The 23,169-nt window shown below is 43.5% G+C and overlaps 1 protein-coding gene across 1 annotated transcript in view; it reads left to right on the top strand.

Moving 5' to 3' along the window:
* Nucleotides 1–10,949: 10,949 nt before the first annotated feature.
* Nucleotides 10,950–23,169, top strand: part of gpr176 (G protein-coupled receptor 176) — a 64,996-nt gene continuing 52,776 nt past the window's right edge. Inside the window, exon 1 of the mRNA XM_072277621.1 lies at nucleotides 10,950–11,322. Coding sequence (XP_072133722.1) covers nucleotides 11,076–11,322 — 247 coding nt within the window. The 5' untranslated portion in view covers nucleotides 10,950–11,075. The remainder of the gene's footprint in view (nucleotides 11,323–23,169) is intronic.

Here is a 23,169-nt window from a genome sequence, read left to right on the forward strand (position 1 = left end):
TGTAAAGTGTTGGAAAGGGCATCACTTTACACTTGTCTAAATTCCTTCTGTCGTTCCTTTGCTCGCTTCCTCAGTTGATTTAGTTTCTGTTGCAGCTCTTCTTCACTGTCCAGTGCACAACCAATGTGATGTCATCCATGGACTTTTTAACCAGGCCACCTACATTTTCATACAAATCGTTAATTTATATGACAAACTCCAGAAGGCCGAGCACTGATCTCTAGGGCACCCCACTGGTCACGGGCCTCCAGTCTGAACAAAATCCCTGCACTACCATCTCCTCCCTCCAACCACCAATCCAATCTTATACACATTAGTTTCTCCAGTGTTACTTTCTTACCAGTATTGATTTCCTTAAGTTGCTCACATTCATCAGATTTTTTATTGTCTTGCAACATTACTTCTCTTCTCTTCTGTGAAGACAAGGCATCTTGGGGTCCGAGTCCATAGGACACTCAAAGCAGCTGCGTAGGTTGACTCTGTGGTTAAGAAGGCATCCGGTGTATTGGCCTTCATCAATCGTGGAATTGAATTTAGGAGCCGAGAGGTAATGTTGCAGCTATATAGAGCCCTGGTCAGACCCCACTTGGAGTACTGTGCTTAGTTCTGGTCGCCTCACTACAGGAAGGATGTGGAAACCATAGAAAGGGTGCAGAGGAGATTTACAAGGATTAGGTTACATTAGATTATGAGGACACTCAGTCCTCACTTATTGTCATTTAGAAATGCATGCATTAAAAACTGATATAACGTTCCTCCAGAACGATATCATAAGAAAACACAGCACAAACCAAGACTAAAACTGACAAAATCAAATAATTATAACAAATAGTTACAACCATGCAGAGCAATACCATAATTTGATAAAGAGCAGACCATGGGCACAGTAAAAAAAAGTCTAAGAGTCCCGATAGCCTCATCATCTCATGCAGGCGGCAGAAGGGAGAAACTCTCCCTACCATGAACCTCCAAGCGCTGCCAACTTGCCCATGCGGCACCATTGGAAGCATCCGACTGCAGCGGACTCTGAGTCCGTCCGAAAACTTCGAGCCTCCGACCAGCCCCTCCGACACAGCCTCTCCGAGCAACATCCTCTGCCGAGTGCTTTGACCCTGCCTCGGCCTCCGAGCAACAAGCAAAGCCGAGGACTCAGGGCCTTCTCCTCCGGAGATTCTGGACCACACAGTAGCAACAGCAGCAAAGCAGGCATTTCAGAAGTTTCACCAGATGTTCCTCCATGCTCTCACGTCCGTCTCCATCAAATCAGGATTGTGCACGGAACCCTACTTGACAAATAACAGACGTCACCGCTGGAGTGGCCGCTGCGAACTGCGTCGCGCTACCATCTTCTGCTCTAGCCTTCAAATTTGTTGCCAGGATTGGGGAGCATGCCTTATGAAAACAGGTTGAGTTAATTTGGCCTTTTCTCCTTGGAGCAACGGAGGATGAGAGATGATCTGATAGAGGTGTATAAGATGATGAGAGGCATTGATCATGTGGATAGTCAGAGGCTTTTTCCCAGGGCTGAAATGGCTGCTACAAGAGGGCACAGGTTTAAGGTGCTGGGGAGTAGGTACAGAGGAGATGTCAGGGGTAAGTTTTTTACTCAGAGAGTGGTGAGTGCGTGGAATGGGCTGCCGGCAACGGTGGTGGAGGTGGATACAATAGGGTCTTTTAAGAGACTTTTGGATAGGTACATGGAGCTTAGAAAAATAGAGGGCTATGGGTAACCCTAGTAATTTGTAAGGCAGGGACATGTTCAGCACAACTTTGTGGGCCGAAGGGGCTGTATTGTGCTGTAGGTTTTCTATGTTTCTAATATTTGTTCAATTGCTCTGCTACTTTACTATTCTCCATTGTGAAATTCCCCCATCTTTGACAATGGACCTATATTTGACCACCAGCCTTTTTCTTTCTGCATATTTGCAGAAGGGTTTACAACTGACTTTTAGGTTCCCTGCAAAATTTACTATGCCCATGACCATCCTTCTCAGGTCATTAGACTTACTCTGGAACTCAATCTAGGTCCTTAACTACTGATAATCAAAGCTATCTTCTCCCATTACCTTCTGAGCGTGCAACTAAAGGGCTCTCTGCCCCGCCCCCGACAATATAGAATACCTTTTGTCTACTCAAATTACTCTTCAAGATCTTGAGTGCAGTATTCTAAAACGTGAAGTTGTTGTGGTGCCTCTAATATATACTGCAGCCACAGCCACAGCTACGGTACTCATGCCCTTGAAATACAGACTAGCTTAAAACAGTTTGAAGTGGTTCAGTGAAAGAGCTCTGCAGATGGTGCTAGCTGCATGGTGAAACCATTTTCTCCAGCAGGTTGCAGACAAGTGACCATGCTGAATCAAGCACTGCAATTGCTGTGCATGCTTCCAAGGATTATGTGGTTTAACCCTCATGATAGCAGAGCACTTAATATTGTTATGATTACAGCAGCACACTAGATGAAAAGATAGAACTCAATTTACAATGTGTCCTTCTTGACCTAGGCAATGGAGTGCTCTTGAAGTGTAGTCGGTGATATAAAGTAGGAACCATGGCAGAAAATATATGCACAACATTTACACACATAGCTCTGAGGATAATGATCATATAGTTAATATAAACATAAGCATTTCAACAACTCAATCTGTACCATACTCACACAAAAGCAGAAATATTAATGCATTATTACATATATGATAGTTTGAAATTTTATCACAATGAGCAAATTTGTTAATATATACCACCCACAATTGCGATTTTTTGAAATGTCTCATGTCGATTAAAATTATTACCTACTTATAGTAAAATAGTATCAGGGTACCTTTCTCCTTTGCGTTCACAGCAAATTAACTTGGTATACTGATACTTCATCCATGAGAGATTAGGGTAAGTGATGGGATGCACTCAAACTTGGTGCAGCCACCGCGAAGGCCCGGTGGGGAAGGACCGCAGTTTAACGTTCATCACCCGTAGGAGGGGGAGAGGTTGGGTGGGGAGGAAAGCTACCCTCATCAGCGGTGTGGACAGATAATCAACATGGTGCCCAAGGAGTGGGTGGAATTGTTAATTTGGGAACGTATTAGAGCCATTGCCTGCCTTTATTGTTGAAAACTTTGATTGTTAATAAGTCTTAACACTTGACCAAGAGTTGAGAGTAAACGCATGATTTACTGTAAACATCTTTCATTTGTAAATGAACAGAGTCAACGCAAAATTTTATTGTTAATAACTGTATTGAATAAGGACTCACAGTCAACGAATGGTTTTCTTTTTCTGTATGTAATTATTTTTATTTTGTAATATTTCTGAATAAAGTATTTTTGAAAAAAAAAAAAAAAATACGCACTGAAACTCGGTGCAGCCACCGCAAGGGCCCGGTGGGGAAGGACCACAGTTTAGGTTTCTCCACCCGCGGGAGTGGGAGGGGTCGGTGGGCGGGGAGTATACCCCTCAACAATGATATGCTAAGCTGAACAACTGGAGTGCCACGTGGGTGGCTATAAACACGGGTATTTTACTGAGTATAATGGAAACGTATGTAAAGGATGAAAAGTTATTGAATGGTTTATTGTATATATTTATTTTTGAATAAAGTATATTTTGAAATAAAAAAAAAGTGATGGTAATGATAATTGTTTAGATATTTACATGAAATTCTCTTGAATTCCCAGATTTCAGCAGGTCAGGCAGCATCTATGGAGTGAAATTGACAATTGAGATGCTTCATCAAGACCTATTCCTGAAAAAGGGTCTTGACCTGAAAAGTCGATTGCCCATTTCAAAATTCAAAGTTGTTTATTGTCATTCTTCAGTATAAGAGTGTAAAGGAGAACAAAATGATTGTTATTCTGGAACCAACGCAGCAGAAATCATGAATTCAATAGATATAAATAAAAAACAGTCCAATAAACATAGAAGTTACTGTTTGAATGTGGGCATACATATGTAAAATTGGCTTACATATACTCAGTGGCCACTTTATTAAATACTTTCTGTACCCAATCAAGAGGCCATTGAGTGTATATTTGTCATGTGGCCCATCCACTTCAAGATCTGATGTGTTGTGTGTTCAGAAATGCTCTTCTGCATACTACAATTGTAATATGCGGTTACCTGAGTTACTGTCAGCTTTGTGTCAGCTTCAACCGGACTGTCCATTCTCCTCTGATTTCTCTCGTTAACAAGGCATTTTTACCAACAGAACTGCCGCTCACTGGATGTATCTGTGTTTTTTGCAGCATTCGCTGCAAACTCCAGAGACTGTTGTGTGTGGAAATCCCAGCAGTTCAGCAATTTCTGAGATACTCAAACCACCCCGTCTGTCTCCAACAATCATTGCATTGTCAAAGTCAGTGGAATCATATTTTCCCCCCATTCTGACATTTGTTCTGAACAACAAATGAAGCTCTTGACCATATCTGTATGTTTTTATGCATGAGGTTGTTGCCATGTGATAAGCTGATTAGATATTTGCATTAACGGGCAGATGTACAGGTGTATCTAATAAAGTGGCCACTGAGTGTTTGTCCTTGATGACCAGTAGGCTGGTGTTGGTGATGCATTGGGTGGTTTTAACTACCTGATGTTGGGCCGTCCTGTCCATTGCAGTGCAGTTTCCATGCCATACAGTGTTAGCATGCTTTCAACTTGGCATTTGTAGGAGGTTGAGAGTATTAATATGCAAAGTCCAGCTCTCTTCAGAGAGCAGAGATATTGGTGGGCTTTCCTGACTGCAAAGGATATGTTCTGGGACCATGAAAGGTTGTGTGAGATGTGGACTCCCAGGTAGATGTTCTGTTCCTTCAGATTATCCCATTATATACTTTATGCACTGTAGCTTGCAATCACCTTGCAAAAAAAACTACGTAAAAATGACATTGCTGTATTATTAAAAAAAACTTTTTATGAAGGGCAATACAGGTCCAAAGGAAGAAATTAAAGTTCACAAAGAAACTGGCAGCTAGAGAATAAAGGAAAAGAGGGTAGCGTTGTACCGTAGCGTTTAGCGTAATGCTATTACTGTCATAGGGCGGTGACTGGGAACGGACCCAAGTGCCAGACACAGACACTGAAGTACTAGGGACAGGACTAGGATACAGGGCGATGGCAGGGACGTGGACAGGAAAACCAGGAACCTGGAACAGGACTGGACAAGGGAGCTAGGAGCCTGGGCTTGAACTCTGAGCCAGAGACTGGACAAGGACCCAGTAGCTGGGTCTTGCCTCTGGCTTGGACCCCAGAACCAGGGAAGGACGAGGCTTGGCAGGCAGGCAGGATGAAGCTGGAGTCTTCAGGCCTGAGGCTAGAGGCGAGACTTGGCAGGAAGCAGGAGGCTGGAGTCTTCAGGCTTGAGGCTAGAGGCGAGGCTTGGCAGGAGGCAGGATGGACTCCGAGCCAGAGACTGGACAAGGACCCAGTACCTGAGTCTTGCCTCTGGCTCGGACCCCAGAACCAGGCTAACACGAGGCTTGAAAGGTAGGCAGGGCGAGGCTAGAGGCTAGAGGCTTGGCTTGGCTTGGCTTGGCAAGAGGCTAGGCAGGAGGCTGGAGTCTTCAGGCGAGGTGAGGCTGGAGGCTGGAGACTTGGGGCGAGGTGAGGCTGGAGGCTGGAGGAAGGAGACTTGAAGTGAGGCGAGGCTGGAGGCAGGTGACTTGAAGTGAGGCAAGGCTGGAGGCTGGAGGCAGGAGACTTGAAGCGAGGCGAAGCTGGAGTCTTTAGGCTTGAGTCTAGGCAGGCTCCTCCGGGGCAGGGCGCGGTACTCCGGGGCAGGGCGCGGTACTCCTGGGCAGGGCGTGGATCACCTGGGCAGGGCACGGATCACCACCCGACAAAGGCATGGGACAGGAAGGGACAGAACCAACCACACGTAATGGCGAGATGGCCTGGCTTACCCGACGGAGGCAAGGGACAGGAAGCGAGCTAGGTTCAGAGTGGCTCCAGGACAAGACTGCAGGCAAGATGAAGCGAGAGTTACCAGCAAGTCAAGGCAAGGCTTCAGGCAATGCAAGGCGAGACAAGAACTTCAGGCGAGGCGAGAGCTACTGGCAAGACAAGGCAGGGCTTCAGGCCAGGAAACAGAAGGCAGAGCAAGGGGTACAAGGAGTAAGGACAAGAACAATCCAGCAGCCACGCCCTGGTCTCTGAAGATATTTATGCAGTTAGTCCCAACGAGCATCAGCTGCCTCAATTAGCTCTACAAGAACAGAAATAGGGTAGATAGGAAAACCTGGAGCAAGGGTCGATGGACTGGACCGTGAACCGGAATACGGACTTCACGGACCAGACCATGACAGTAACCCCCTCCTCTATGGGAACCTCCTGGCAACCAAACAGGGTACCCAGACTATGGATGACCCAGGCGGGTGGGAGGGTATGTAACAGAAAGGAACCCCGGGTGGCAAGAGGAAAACGACAGTGTCTGTGTCGCTGGGTCCATGGTTGGCTGGATCGTTCTGTCATAGGGCGGTGGCTGGGAATGGACCCAAGTACAAGACACAGACACTGAAGTACTAGGGACAGGACTAGGATACAGGGCGATGGCAAGGACATGGACAGGAAAACCAGGAACCTGGAACAGGGCTGGACAAGAGACATAGGAGCCCGGGCTTAGATTCCGAGCCAGAGACTGGACAAGGACCCAGTAGCTGGGTCTTACCTCTAGCTCAGACCCCAGAACCTGGCAAGGACAAGGCTTGGTAGGCAGGCAGTATGAGGCTGGAGTCTTCAGGCCTGAGGCTAGAGGCAAGACTTTGCAGGAAGCAGGAGGCTGGAGTCTTCAGGCTTGAGGTTAGAGGCGAGGCTTGGCAGGAGGCAGGAGGCTGGAGTCTTCAGGCTTGAGGCTAGAGGCTAGAGGCTAGAGGCTTGGCTTGGCAAGATGCTAGAGGCTAGAGGCTAGAGGCTTGGCTTGGCAAGAGGCTAGAGGCTAGAGGCTTGTCTTGGCTTGGCAAGAGGCTAGAGGCTAGAGGCTAGAGGCTGGACGCTTCAGGCTTGAGGCTGGGCAGGAGGCTGGAATCTTCAGGCTTGAGGCTAGGCAGGAGGCTGGAATCTTCAGGCTTGAGGCTAGGCAGGAGGCTGGAGTCTTCAGGCTTGAGGCTAGGCAGGAGGCTGGAGTCTTCAGGCTTGAGGCTAGGCAGGAGGCTGGAGTCTTCAGGCTTGAGGCTAGGCAGGAGGCTGGAGTCTTCAGGCTTGAGGCTAGGCAGGAGGCTGGAGTCTTCAGGCTTGAGGCTAGGCAGGAGGCTGGAGTCCAGGCTTGAGGCTAGGCAGGAGGCTGGAGTCTTCAGGCGAGGTGAGGCAGGAGGCTGGAGGCAGGAGACTTGAGGCGAGGCAAGGCTGGCGGCTGAAGGCAGGAGACTGGAGGTGAGGCGTGGCTGGAGGCTGGAGGCAAGAGACTAGTGGCGAGGTGACGTTGGAGTCTTCAGGCTTGAGGCTAGACAGGCTCCTACGGGGCAGGGCACGGTTCACCTGGCAGGGCACGGATCACCACCTGACGGAGGCATGGGATCGGAAAGGACAGAACCAACCGCATATAACGGCGAGACGGCCTGGGTTACCCGATGGAGGCAAGGGACAGGAAGGGAGCTAGGTACAGGGTGGCTCCAGGACAAGACTGCAGGCGAGACGAGGCGAGAGTTACCAGCAAGTCAAGGCAAAGCTTCAGACAATGCAAGGCGAGATGAGAACTTCAGGCGAGGCGAGAGTTACCGGCAAGACAAGGCAGGGCTTCAGGCGAGGAAACAGAAGGCAGAGCAAGGGATCCAAGGAGTAAGGACAAGAACAATCCAGCAGCCACGCCTTGTGTGTCTGAAGGTATTTATGCAGCCAGCCCCAAGGAGCATCAGCTGCCTCAATTAGCTCGACAAGAACAGAAACAGGGTAGATAGGAAAACCTGGAGCAAGGGTCGATGGACCGGACCGTGAAGCGGAATACGGTCTTCACGGACTGGACCATGACAATTACAGCACCAGCAAAATGAGTTCAGTTCCACCGCTGTCTATGAGGAGTTTGTATGTTCGTTCCACAGCCGCATGGGTTTCCTCCGGGTGCTCCGGTTTCCTTCCCTTTTCCAAATACGTACAGGTTAGTAAGGTGGAATTGGGTAGCCCGGGCTCATTGTATCGCTAAATAAAATAAATACATAAAACAGATTAGGTTATACAATTCAGTAGACACAAAGTTAAGGAGAGTTATTTGGTAACCTACTCACCCACCAAAAAAAAATTTGCCAAATTTGCTTCCACTTTGAATACTTGCTTTACACTGACTAGATTAAAATTCAATGTAATTAAGAAGATTGTTTTTCAAGATTTCTATTTAAACAGAAGTTCTGTTCTATCTCTCAGAAGAAAAAAAACTATACAGGTTGCTGCTCCTTATTACAGAGAAGAAAAAGTTCAGAGTGGAACCAATACACGCTTGTAACTTATGAAAGAATTTGATGAGGTAGACTACAAAAAAAACATTTCCAGGAAGGGCAAGTCTAAAACTCGAGCCATAAATGTAAAACTTTTATCAATAAAACCCAAAAAGAAATTCACTATAAAATCATTTAAAGTTGGCCGGAATGTGGAATTTGGAGTCACATGGAATAGTTGAACTGGAGGGCATGTGTTTAAGTACAAGGGATTGAATCGAATAGGATATGTTACTAGACTGTTGATATCATGTGGGTAGGTCATCATAATAACCAAAAACCTTCCTGGGCTGTTTCTCTGCTGCAGTTTCATACTTGCAAGACTGGTGGTTTCATCATGTAAAATACTGCAATTAAGTCAGCCATCTAGTAAAAATAGTAATCTTCCTCAGCCAATATGGAAAGAGTATAATTTGGAAATTGTACTGTTTATATAATGAATTGCTGACCTGTTATACATATCTTATACTCATCAATGCAGCTAGTGAACTTTCCTAACCTCTGCTCTGTACTTGCCAGACTGGTTTTATAGAACACAAGCAGCCTTTGTAATGCCCATTATAACGCACCATTAAGCATAGAAAACATTGTTTTATCAATATCTAACGCATGCTTCATGTTGTGATTCTACTGGATAGCAAGCAATATGCGCCTGTTTCTCAACCACATTACTGTTTCAGAGCAACATGTACAAACTGCTGGAGGAACTCAGCAGGCCAGGAAGCATCTATGGAAAAGAGTACTGTTGACGTTTCAGGCTGAGGCTCCTCATCAGGACTCAGGCACATCTGTGTTGCATTGTAACTTAAAGTCTTGACTTATAAATAGCCGTTCTATTGTCTTGTAAATAAACCTCCATTCCTTTGAATAGAATTCTGCTGTGCCTCAATATATTAGAAACCTATTACATTTACTATTGAATATTTACTGAGCTAGTCTGACACGCGGAAGTTGATGATACAATTGGATGTCTTGTTTTGTTTTATTTGTGGGTGTGCCATTGTCTGACACTCAAATGACAGAAGTATTATGGGGCACCAGCTAATACAAGCCTGTATACTGTTCAATTTTTGCAGTTTGTAGAACGAGTTGCTGCTTTCTCTGGATATTCATTGTCCCATTCTAATTATCTGTGAAAACTATCATTGGCAGCTACATTTATTGTGCTCTAGCACACTCTCTTGTAAGGCTTTTGTAAGGAGATCATGATAGCGAAGGGGTATTTCTGCTAACAAACCTCAACCTTCTTCCTTTCTGCAGGATGTAAGTCTCAACTAATGAAACAAGTTCCTCCTGATTTGACAGAGGAATGCTCTTTTGTGCCACAGTTGCCAAATGCTGTCCTGCTGGCAAAACAGACAGTCTTCTTCCTTCTTGTGTCTGTGCTTGTGCAAGAACTGTAGTGAGCTGGGGACATTTTGGCAAAACCCAAACTGAGTAAGGTATTGTGAATATGTAGAGATTTTGATGTCGACTTCATTCATTTTGCAAATATTTGAGTATATTCCCACAGTGGTATAATTAGCTGATTGGTTCTCAATATATCTTATGCAAATTACATTCTTTGGCAATGTTTCAAAATGATGCATGGTGCCAGTGATATGGCTACATTGAAAATTCTTGGCTGGAGTCACATTTCATTCTGGAGCACTACTACCTAGATGTTATTAAGGTTCACCGATTTTGCAATGTATCACTGTTTCTTGATAACATGTGGAGTGAACTGTTGCAAAAACACTGTTCTATTTCTAATTTAACAAAAACGTTACATTTCTAATCCATAATTAGATACCAACTTAGAATTTATATTTGTTGAAAACCATCTTCAAATTGATAAATACTTTAAGGCAGTAATTTTCTTCACTCAGTGCTAAGATGTGCAGTGTTCATTATTTAAATTAAATTATATTTACGGGGTGGCCTGCAGTAGATGCAGTGCAATCCGTCGTTTATTCTCCCTGGCTGTTAGGAAAAAAAATGAAGAATGTCGATGCAGTAAGGCGCTTCTGTTAGTGCACGGGGACTGTAATGCATTGAGAAAGAATTGTCATTGTTTTCCGAACATAATTAATTTAAATTATCCACGGCTTGCTTAAAGCTAACTCTGCATTTAAACAGCATGTCACTGGTGTGGTGCTGACGCCTTGGTGGAGTCATGCAGTTAGAAATATCTGCGGTGTCCTGTTTGGCAGATGAGCCCGCGGGAAAAATGCGGGGAGCCCCCTCAGCAGTGGGAAGGAAGCAGAGACCCCTGGAGAGGCTGGAGCGGGCTTGTCTCCAGAAAGAAACGTGCAGTGGTCGTCGATGGGGAAGGAGGCAATGGCAGGGGAAAGCCACTGAGAAGAAATTAGATTTTTCCCTCCCTCTCTTCCTATACTCATTGCCGTCTCCAAGCAACCAATTTCTGACGAAATATGTCTCTGCCTGTACAGTTGTGTTGTGGATCGTATCCAGCATCACGACAGCCTGTTTTTGGGATGGGGAGTGGGGGAGGGGATGAAGGGAGGAAAGGTACGTTGATAGGAGAGAACGTGAAGAGGCTCGGATTGATCGTCACCGTGGCCAGGATTTGAATTTCTTTTTCTCTTCCCGGTACTACCGGGGAGGGGAGATTTTAAAAAAGGATCTTCCTCCGAGATGCTGGGGTGGGGGTGAAGTTTTAGCATGTCGCATCGGCAGCCGGTGAGGACCATGGAACCCAACGCAAGCTCCACTCCGAGCTGGAGCGTCGACTGGGGTTCGGGCGGTGGGTCAGACGAGCAGGGCAACGTGAGCAGCACCCGGGCAACTGATAACAGGACCACGGGCGGGAGCCACCCCTTCGGCAGCCTGCTGCAGTACGGCGAAGAGGACATCTACCGAGACTTCACCACCTCGGCGCAGATCCTTATATTTATCGGCTCCGTGCTGGGTAAGTGCCCGCAGCGTCCAATTGCTCCGGCCGCGGGTGGATGCGAGTGATACCGCCTCTCGGTCAGACTCCCAGAGCTCAGGCACGTCCCGCACATCTGGCACACGCATCGTGGTTGGGTTGCTGGTGCGGTACCACAGCGGCTGCTTCACTGACACTGAGTCCCACAATGGGAACAACAGTGAAATTTCAGCTTGGTATGTATATTATCTTAGCGATGGCAGGCTGGACGAGGAATGCCTATTTATTTTTTAATGCCTGTTTTGGAAGTATCAATCTATTGGGCAAGAAGGGATCCTGGGTATACTGCATTCATAGGAATGTAGGCATTTTAAATTTTGAACTTTATATCCTATTGCATTATGTTGCATCGTCTGATGTGTGATGATGATGATATATGCAGTTTTTAATGACCCGCTGCTGTGTGTGGTTTGCCATGGGCAGGTAGATCAATGATTTCGAGTGAGAGTGTTGGTTTACTTTTACAGTACTGCCAAACGAAATCATCAAGTTGCGGACTACGAGTGCAGTTAATTGCACCAGGGTTCTCGAAAGTGGTGTAAATTCCGCAGGTTTGCAAGCGCGTAACTGGAGGTCTGTCAAAGTGCAGGTTTTGGCATCAGACTCACCAGTAGTGCTCCTGATTTGACCAGCTGCCTCCGCTATTAATATCATGTCCAGTCACACCAGAAAAGAGATAATGCACGGACCGTAGCCGTATAGTAACTCCAAGTTCTACCGTGTATGTCGCGCCCCTCAAGATCACAGGACTTCCAACCATAAAGATTAAATATCAAACGGATCCGAGCGCCACTGCACTCGTTGATTCTTGCTTTGTTTTTTATTCTTTCTCCAAGCCTTCTTCATCCCAGCAACGAGGACAATCCTCTTAGGCAGCAATTAGTGGCACCACAGTTTTCAGCTAGAATGGAGCTGATAGTTTAATTCCCCAGCTAAATAGAACTATAGTTCTGAAAATGAAAGGGTTAGATTTTATGCAGGTCATGGAGTAAAGTAACTCATATTTGACCAATTTCCTTAGGACATAAGAGGAAACTTCTTCACCCATGGAATCAGAATATTTCCATCAGCCTTATTTTCCTAATTATTTCCCGTAGCCTGTTCTTTCTGATGTGGCCATCATCTTCCCTGATTCTCCTGCCCCTCCCCCACCTTTATTAAGGGCAATTTACAGTTACCAATAATCCTATCAATAATAAGGCCTTTGGAAGGGTGCCAGAACACCCAGGGGAAGCCATGTGGACACAGGGGGAATGCTTAAATTGGATAGAAACAGGTTTGAGTTTTTAAGTGCACTGTTTAAATTGACTTCACTGTAAAATATTCAACTGATGGCAGTAAATCATCCTGTAAATCCCATGGCACATACAACCCATTTGCACAGTGCCTTTTGTTTGACTGACATGACATGGTTCATTGGCTGTGACATAAGTGTCAATAGACACTGAATTTTTGACCATAGGTTGGACTTCATTCCTGAAACCGTTCTACCTTCTTCAATAAGAAAGACTCTTTGACTCAGGTTTCGATATTCACCTAACTCTTCCACCACATTATTCTATAAAACAAGTTAGGATTTTTTAATATTAAAAATGCTATAAAATGTACATTGATTTGGACCCAGAAACTTCCAAGAGCTGTTCATGCTTATTGCTACAGTAGGACTAATATGTGCTGTTACTTATTTTGATCATGCTAACAGTGAAAAATAATGATGCTTATGAAGATGGTGCTATCTAGAGATAGTATAATTTGCAGCTTTCTTAACCAAACTTGTCATTGAAAGTTTACACTTAAATTAATAGGCATAAGTGAATAGATGGTGGAGTCTAGGGGCTTGTGCATGGTAGTTCACAGAGCACCAACATGGGCATTTCTGCTAAACTTGGGGTTATAATGGTTCCATATGCCTTTCAATATACTTATCTAGCCTCTATTCGTTGCAGATGTTTGTAAAATCTGCAATTATTTCAGCTCTCCTTCAACATCCGGATGCACTTCATTGATTACAGTTCAGCACTCAGTACTATCATCCCCTCAAAACTAATCAATAAGCTCCAAGACCCAGGCCTCCTCCTTGTACAATTGTACAATTGGATCCTTGATTTCCTCACTCAGAGACTCCAGACAGTTCGGATTCCCACAACATCTCCTCCACGATCACCATTAGTAGGGGTGCACCACAAGACTGCGTGCTTAGCCCCCTACTCTACTAGCCTTATACTTATGACCATGAGGCTAAGTACAGCTTCAATGCCATATCTGAGTTTGCTGATGACACCACTGTTGGTGGCTGGATCAAAGATGGTGACGAATCAGCATTAAGAAGGGAGATTGAAAATCTGGCTGAATGGTGTCACGACACCAAACTCTCACTGAATGTCGGCAACACCAAGGAGCTGATTATTGACTTCAGGAGGAGGAAACCAGAGGTCCATGAACTAGTCCTCATCAGGGAATTAGAGGTGGAGAGGGTCAGCAATTTTAAATTTTTTGGTGTTATTATTTCAGAGGATCTGTCTTGGTCCAGCATGTAAGAGCCATTACAAAGAAGGCACAGCAGTGCCTCTGCTTTGTTAGAAGTTTGCAAAGAAATGGTATGTCATCCAGAAATTTGACAATCTTCTATAGATGTACGGTGGAGAGCATATTGACTCATTGCATCGCAGCCTGGTATGGAAACTCCAATGACCTTGAACAGAAAAGCCTGCAAGAAATAGTGGATACAGCTCAGTCCATCACGGTAAAGCCCTCTCCACCCTTTAGCACGTCTACATGGAGTGGTGTTGCAGGAAAGCAGCATCCATCGTCAAGGACTGTCACTATCTGGGCCGGGGTTCCTCAGAGACCTAGGGTTCCATGAGAGATCATGATAAAAAGAATAAATATAATTTTTTAAAAACTTTGTGCAATGTATAATGTTCGCGCTTGCAGTGGTGGGCAGTGACTGAGCAGCCATCTCGTGAGAGATCTCTCAGCCCAGTACGGCAGTCCACAGTTGAACCATGTTTATTTGGTATGGTCCATTCTCAGTTTTTGACGCAAGATGGGGGAAGCTGTTGATAATTGGTGAGTGTTGTATCGTACGGAGGAGAGGACGGTAGGCTGTTGAGGAGTGTGAAGTGCGCTTTCTGAGCATTGAATGGATTCGCTCAGCTTGGTCTGTGACGTCAGCCTCTTGCTCCTGCATTTCCTCCTCCAACTTCCCCTTGTGCACTGCCGACTGACTTATGGGAGCAAACAAACTACCAGTGCAGTAGAATATTGGAAGGAAATTGTCATTCTAAAGACAGCCCAGTGTGGTGAATTTTTGAAGAGGAGGTGTGAGATGGAAGAGGAGGATTCTGTGCCTATGCCTAGGGTAAATTCTGCTAAGATTAATGATGAAGAATTGCAATCTTCTGAGTCAATTCACTGTACTAGTGCAACAACGGAGTTTACAATGAAAGCTACTTATCAATGGGTTTTACATGGACTGGTGATCCAAGTTTTTTTTTTATTAAGTGCAATCGTGAACAATAGCCAGATGAAAAATGCTGATCAAGTCAACTAGTTCCCAAAGAGAACTCTGATAGGCCAATCAGATGGTTCACTGCTGCTCAGCGATAGAACACAAAACAGGCACAAGGGTCGCTTGCCCCTGTACCCCAGAAACACACCTGAGCAGTGCGGTGGAGGTATGTGCTGTGCATGACCTGATCTGAAAGCATCATGTTGACTCATAACAGATCGTATTCATGGTGGAACAGCTGAGTCAAGGATGGGGTGATCAGCACAGATGGACAAATTATACCTCCACTACCCCTTAGTTTTCCTATTCCATTGTGCCTAGTCTGTGGCAAACAACTTTCAAATGTAGCAATGGCAAAATTGAAAAGACATTTAACTACAAATCACAACCATACGACATGTAAAAGTGCTGATTACTTTAGAAAACTATTGGAACCTCAAAACAGACAGATTAAAGCTTTTGAAAATAAAGTCACAGTTAGTAAAGGGGTTCAGGAAGCAAGTTATTTAGTAGCTTTAAGATCAGTTCTCTCAAGAATGTTTAAAACATGTGAAAACCTGGACAAAGAGCACACCAACCTCCTGCTACATACAGAAACTTGGTGGCTTAGCAGTGAGAGTTCTCAACAGGGTGTTTGAGCTGAAAGGTGAATTGCAGGAGTACTTTCAAGAAAATAGTGAGTGCTTTGAAGATGAATGGCTGCAGAAACTAGCCTACTTAACAGACGTTTTTCATCATATGAACCCGTTGAACAAGTCTCTGCAAGGCCCTGGAGAAAATGTTTTGACTTCAAGTGACAAGATTCTTAGATTTAAAAGAAAACTGAATCTTTGGAAAAATCCTGTTGCAAAAGGAAATCTTGAAATGTCTTCACTATTGCTTGGGCTTGAGCGTGAGGAAGGACATCAGAAAGTCTCAAGTCTTATTGAAAACCACTAGGAGGAACTGCAGAACAAAATTGATGAGTATTTTCCTCCCTTTCAACACAAGTGTATAACTGGGCGAGGGACCCTTTCTCTGAATCCTCTGCTCAGCCTGAGAATATGACTTTAGGTGAAAAGAAAGAACATTATGAGCTGCACTCTGATCATGCACTCAAGATGAGATTTACTGAGCTGCCCTTGAACAAGTTCTGGGTTTCTGTGAAAGAAGAGTATCCTGTCATTCATAGGAAAGCAATGAACATTTTGCTGCAGTTTTCAATTTCTTACATGTGTAAGCAAGCTTTTTCTTGTTTAACAAGCATCAAGAGCAAGGATAGAAATCATCTCATTTCAGTTGAAGCGCAAATCTGTGTGTGCTTATCTTAAGTTTGATCCAGAATTGAGAAGATTTATTATGTTGCCTTATGAGCTTTTAAAATTTATGAAAGAGAAAGAAAAAGATTAATGTCAAGAAAGCTTTTTTTCAAGAAAGGTGGGCTCAAAATTCATTCTCTACTTAGAAGAGCATTGACAATTATTATTGGATTATTATATCTACAGCTTGCTGATCACACCAATGTACCATGAGCTCTCAATATAATCATTTTTATGCAGGGGTTCCCTGAGACCTGAAAATTATTTCAAGGGTTCCTCCAGGACAAAACATTTGAGAAAGGCTGATCTAGGCCATGCTCTTTTCTTGCTGCAGGTATCAGCAAGGAGGTACAGGAGCTTCAAGTCCCACACCACAAGGCTCAAGAACAGTTATTACCTCTCAACCATCAAGCTCTTCAACCAGAGGGGATAAATTTACTCACCACCCCAACGCTGAACTGATTCTGCAACCTATGAACTCACTTTTAAGAATGCTACAAGTCATGTTCTTGTTGTTTATTGCTTATTTATTTATTATTATTTTTGCATTTGCACAATTTGTTGTCTTTTACACATTGGTTGTTTGTCCTTCATTGTTGTGTGCAGTTTTTCATTAATTCTATTGTGTTTTACTGTATTTACTGTGAATGCCTGGAAGAAAATGAATCTCCAAGTAGTATGTGAAATATATAGTATGTACTTTGATAATAAATTTAGTTTGAACTTTGAATTTTGAACTTGATACTTCGATAACTTTTACTTTAATATTCTCCCACTGCAATTCTATAAAAGTAAGGCTGCGGTTTTGTTCATGTTCATGGTTTGTAATTTGTTTTTAGGCTTTTGCATAAAATTTGCATTGTAGTTATGAATTTGGATAGTGAGTCAACAGTTAACCTTAGGATCAGCATTTAAATGAGTTAATTCAGAAACCTGAAGAACAACCACATTATGCTATTTTTGTATTATCTCTTTAAATAGCATTGGGTGAAGAAGCTGAATAAGTGTCATCGTTGGAAGAGCAATTAATCCCAAGGGCTTCTATTGTTACAATAATAAATATTAATTTTGTGACCTCATACGTAAATTCAGATCAGTGGTTATAACAAATGAAATATTTTAGCAAATATTCAAAGAGTTGGCAAAATAAAGTACAGTAGATTTAATCATTGCATCTATCTCTTTGGTTTTTAAAAGCAATAGTTATTACCATAACTATTTGGTTCAACCCATCCATGCTGACTAAGTTGTCTGCATAAGCTTAGTTACATTTGCCTGTAATTTGGCCCACATCCCTCAAAACCTTTTCTATGGATGCACTGTCCAAATGAATTTTAAACATTGTAATTGTACCTGCTTCTGTCACCTCCTCTGGCAGATTGTTCTATATTCCTGCTATCCTCTGAGTGACAAAGTTTCCTCTCAGGTCCCATAGAACATAGATTAGTACAGCACAGGAACTGGTGCCAACTCAGTTAAATGAGTAATCAAATGAGTAACTAAACTAATCTCTTCTGTCATAATGTACATATCCTTCATTTTCCTCTCATTCATGTGTCTATCTAAATGAATCTTAAGAGTCCCTAATGTTTCTGCCTCTACCACCATGCCAGCTACTGCATTCCTGTCACCCTCCACTCTCTGTGTAAAAAAAAACGCCCCTCTCCTTTGAAATTACCCTCTCTCATCTTTTCAAACCTGGGAGAAAGATACTGTGTGACTACTCAATCTATGCCTCTCATAATCTCCCCTCAGTCTTCACTGCTCCAGAGAAAATAACCCGAGTTTGTCCAACCTCTCATACTAGCACATGCCCTCTAAACCAGGCAGCATCCTGGTAGACCTCTTCTGCGCCCCCTCCAAAGCCTTGACATTCTTCCTAAAATGGGGTGACCAGAACTGTACGCAGTACTCTAGATACGGCCTAACTAGGGTTTTATAAAGTTGCAATATAACTTTCTAACTTTTGAACTCAATGCCTTGACTAGTAATGGCAAGCATACCATTTGCTGCCTTAACCACCCCTTCAACCTGTGTAGCCACTTTCAGGGAGTTATGAACTTGGACTCCAAGATCCCTCTGCTCATCAACACTGTTAAGGATCTTGTCTTTTAAGACCCTGTTAAGGGTCTCTTTACATTTGATCTATCAAGGTGCAACATTTCAGTTGGCTGGGTTAAAGTCCATTTGCAATTTCTCTGCCCATATCTGTATTTGATCTAAATCCTGCTGTATTCTTCTACACTCTCCATAACACCAGCAATCTTTGTGTCACCTGCAAACTTACTAACCCACTCATCTACATTTTCATCCAGGCCATTTATATACATCACAAACAGCAGAGATCCCCACACAGATCCCTGCAGAACACAACTAAACACAGACCTCTAACTAAATAAGTCCCTTTGACACCTACCCTCTGGGCAAGCCAGTTCTGAATCCAAATGGTCAACTCACCATGGATCCCATGCATCTTAATCTTCTGGATGAGCCTCCTGTGAGGAACCTCATCAAAGGCTTTACTAAAATCCATGTAGACAACATTTATACCTCTGCTGTCATCAATCACCATTGTCACCTTGACAAAAACTCAATCAAGTTAGTAAGACATGACTTGACCTGTGCAAAGCTATGTTAGCTCTTCCTAATTAGACCATGATTTTCCAAATGCTTATAATTCCTATCCCTAAGACTTCATTCCAGTAACTCCCCTACCACTGATGTGACATTTTCTGGCCTATAGTTTCCAGGATTATCCCTGGTGTGGCTAGAGAGGATACGAAGATATTGGTCAAGGCTCCAGCAATCTCTTCCCTTGGCTCACTCAATAACCTGGGGCATACCCCATAGGGACCTGGGGACTTATATACCTCATTGCTCTTTAAACGACCCAACGCTACTTCCTCCTTTACCTCAAAATGCCCTCACATATTAATACTCTTGGCATTGATCTCCCTATCATCCCTGTCCTTCATGGTAAATACTGATGTACTCATTAAGGACCTTACCCACATCCTCTGCATCCAAGCAAATGTTCCCCCTTTATCCTTGAGTAGTCCTACCCGCTCTTAATTATCCTCTTGCTCTTGATTTACTCACTGTATGTGTAAAATACTTCTGGATTCTCTTTAATTCTATTTGTTAAGGACTTTTCATGGCCCCTCTTGGCTTTCCTAATTCCCTTCTTGAGTTATTTTCTGGATTCTTTACAACTCTCAAGGGCTCCGTTTGATTCTAGCTTCCCAAGTTTTACATACATTTCCTTTATCTTCTTGGCTAAATTCATCACTTCTCCACCTTGACATCCTTGTCCTTCCTTCTGACTGGAGCATACCTGTCCTGTACTCTGTGCAGTTGGTCTTTAAACACCCTCCACGTCAGATGTGGACTTGCAAGAACAGCTGTTCCCAATTATCTCTCCCTAGTTCCTGCCTAATACTTTCATATTTTGCTCTGCTCCAATTTAATACTCTCCTGCAAAGTCCATACTTATTCTTATCTGTAGCTATCTTAAAACTTAGTGCTCACTGTTCCCTATCTGCTCACCCACTGATGGGTTGGTCACCTGGCCAGGCTTTTTACACCATGTCCATTACAGCACATTCTCTTGTTGGACTATCTACATATTGATTTAAGAAATCCTCCTGGATACACGTTACAGGTTCTGCTCCATCTAAACTTTTTGCACTAAGAAAGTTCCAGTTTATATTAGGGAAGTTGAAGTCCCCATGACAACAACCCTATCATTTTTACACATTTCCTTAATCTGCCTGTTTATCTGTTCTTCAATATCCTGGCAGCAACTGGGGGGTCTGTAGTCCAATCCCATCAGAGTGTTTGCATCTTTCCTATTTTTGAATTATACTCAGATAGACTCAGTTTCGTACCTTCTGAGTGCAGTTGTGTCTCTGATTAGTGGTGCAACTCTCAACCCCCACCCCTTTATCACCCTCTCTATCTTTTCTAAAAAGTCAAAACCCTGGGATGGTAATCACCCATTCCTGATCCTTTCTCAACCAAGTCTCTGCAATGCACAACATCATTATTCCATGTACTGATTCGTACTCTGTTTATCATCTTTACCCAGAATACTCCTAGCATTAAAATCCACACACTTCAAACTCTCTGTCCCATCGTATCTATTACTTTGCTCCTGCCTGATTTTACTGGACCTACCTGTCATCTACCTTTCTCTCTGTTCCACCACTTTCTGACCTGGAGATTTGGTTCCCATCCCCCAGTCGAACTAGTTTAAATCCTCCCGGGTAGCGCTAGTGAACCTTCCTGCCAGGAAATGAGTTCCCCTCGCCATCCCTGACCCAGAAAAGGCTCCAATGATTCAATAACCTGAAACCCTGCCCCCCCCCCCCCCGGCACCAGTTCCTCAGCCTCTCATTCATCTGTACCATCATCCTATTCCTGCCCTTATTAGCACGTGGTACTGGGAGTAATCCAGAGAGGTCCTGCTTATCAGCCCTTTTCCTGACTTCCTATGTTCACTGCAGAGGACCTCTTACCCCTTTCTACCTATGACATTGATGCCAATGTGCACCACAATCTCTGGCTACCCCGCCTCACCCTCCACCCCTTGAGAATCTTCTGCAACCACCCTGAGACATCCTGGACTCTACCACCTGGGAGGCAACACCACTCTGGCTTCTCTTTCGTGGCCACAGAATCTCATCTTTAAACCTTTCCCCTCTCACCTTAAGTCTATGTCTCTAGTTTCACCCTCCCCTACCATGGGTAAAAGACAGTGACCATTCACCTTATCTACAGTATGCCTCTTATGATTTTATATAGTTCTGTATGGTCAATATACCTTTATAAGTCAAAGAAAAATAGAAAATTGAAAATAAACACAAATCTGGACACTTTCCAGGAACTTTTGCACCGTATTCAAATTGGTAGTAGTGAAGAGAACTCTCTTGTATTTTCCCAATTGTTTCTATTATTTGGCAGGTTCTGCATATACCACTTGTTAAAAGGTGTCAAAAGCTGAGTAGATTTACTTCTGTCCATTTGCTGGCACTGTATATTGAAATAAGCTGTTATGAATGTGATGTGGCATCACTGTTTTTACTGTCTCAACCTGAAAAGCAAGATCAGTAGCAATGATTGGTCGGTACAGCTTTCACATATAGTAACACTGGACTTCTAGAAAGTTTGAAGTTCAAAGTAAATTTATTGCCAAAGTACATACGTGTCACCAGATACAACCCTGAGGTTCATTTTCTTGTGGGCATACTCAATAAATCTAATACCATAATAGAATTAAAGAAAGACTGCACAAACAGGGTGGACAACTGGTGTGCAAAAGATAAACTGTGCAAGCACAAAAACATAGAAAAAAATAATAGATAAAAAGCAATAAATACTGAGAACATGAGATGAAGAGTCGTTGGAAAGTGAGTCCATAGATTGTGGGAACAGTTCATTGATGGGGCAAGTGATGTTGAGTGAAGTTATCCCCTCTGGTTCAAGAGCCTGATGGTTGAGGGGTAATAGCTGTTCCTGAACCTGATGGTGTGAGCCCTGAGGAGTCTGTATCTTATTCCTGATGGCAGCAGCAAGAAGTGAGCATGACCTGGGTGGTGGGGTCATTGATGATGGATGCTGCTTTCTTGAAACAATGCTCCATGCAGATATGCTCAGTGGTGGGGAGGGTTTTACCTGTGACGGACTGGGCCATATCCTCTACTTTTTTGCAGAATTTTCCATTTAGGGGTATTGGTGTTTCCATTCTAGGCAGTGAGGCTGCCAGTCAATATGCTCTCTACCTTACATTTATAGAAGTTTGTCAAGTTTGAGACGTCATGCCGAATCTTAGCAAACTGCTAAGAAGTAGAGATGCTGCCGTGCTTTCTTCATAATTGCAGTTATGTGCTGGACCCAGGACAGGTCCTCCAAAATAATAACCTGAAGAATTTAAAATGGCTGACCCTCTCCACCTTTGATTCTCCGAAGAGGGCTAGCTTTTGGACCCCTGGTTTCCTTCTCCTGGTCAATCTTCAGCTCTTTGGTCTGCTGACATTGAGTAGGAGGATGTTGCTGTGGCACCACTCAGCTAGAATTTCGATCTCTCTCCTACACACTGATTTATACATTTAATAGTCAATGGATGAGATATTTAAGCACAAGCTCAACCTCAAATAGAAAAGATGTACAGTATATATATTTGATGTCACCTCTGAGAAGCAATTTTTTCTTGTCAAGAGGAAACAAAATGAAATAGCTGTCCTATTAAATCAAAATGTCACAGAGTGTTTTTTAATAGTGGGACTTTTTGTGATGCACAGAACAGCATCTATTATTTGAATTCTGACAAAATTTCTGAATACCAATTATAGATGGTCAAAATTCAGTTTGCTTAGCATTCAACCTTTCAATTATCATTCCAACTTCAATTTGTCTCCAGGTCCTCTGATGCTGCACATTTTATAAACTAGGCCTTGAAGGCCACATTGCCTCTCCTCATATCTTCTGCCAGAATATATCACCTCACCCTTCACTGTGTAAAGTTTCATCTGCTACTTATTGACTTGTTCCACAAACATATTCATGTCCTGTTAGGGATACTTGATAAAAAGACACTGACCCTAACATTGTCACCAAACCAATTGACGAAGTTGTCACTGTTGTGTTTTGGCAAACAGATCTGAACCCTGCAGAAGGTGAAAGCTTTCAGATGCTTTCTCAGCCTCTCTTTGAATCCTGAGCCCATGATGGTCTGGTCATAGTCTCCCAGAAAATCAGTAATCTAATTAGGATAACTTCTTTCACAGCTTCCAGTCTCTTAGCCTTGCACAGCTCCCTTCCACTTTCTCCCCAAAACCTAAAAGCAGGATTCTTCTGGTAGATCCAGTATTTCTACAGCCTATGCCCCACAGAAATTGCTTCCTTGTCTATATTACTGTCATTTCCTACTCAAATCAATGGTTAATCAAGATGGCATCGCTGAACAATGGCGATGTTCTGCAGGCTACATACAAAACTTCCAAATATACCTCTTGAATT

Source organism: Mobula birostris, chromosome 1, assembly GCF_030028105.1.
Source record: "Mobula birostris isolate sMobBir1 chromosome 1, sMobBir1.hap1, whole genome shotgun sequence".
In the NCBI taxonomy this organism is placed as follows: domain Eukaryota; kingdom Metazoa; phylum Chordata; class Chondrichthyes; order Myliobatiformes; family Myliobatidae; genus Mobula; species Mobula birostris.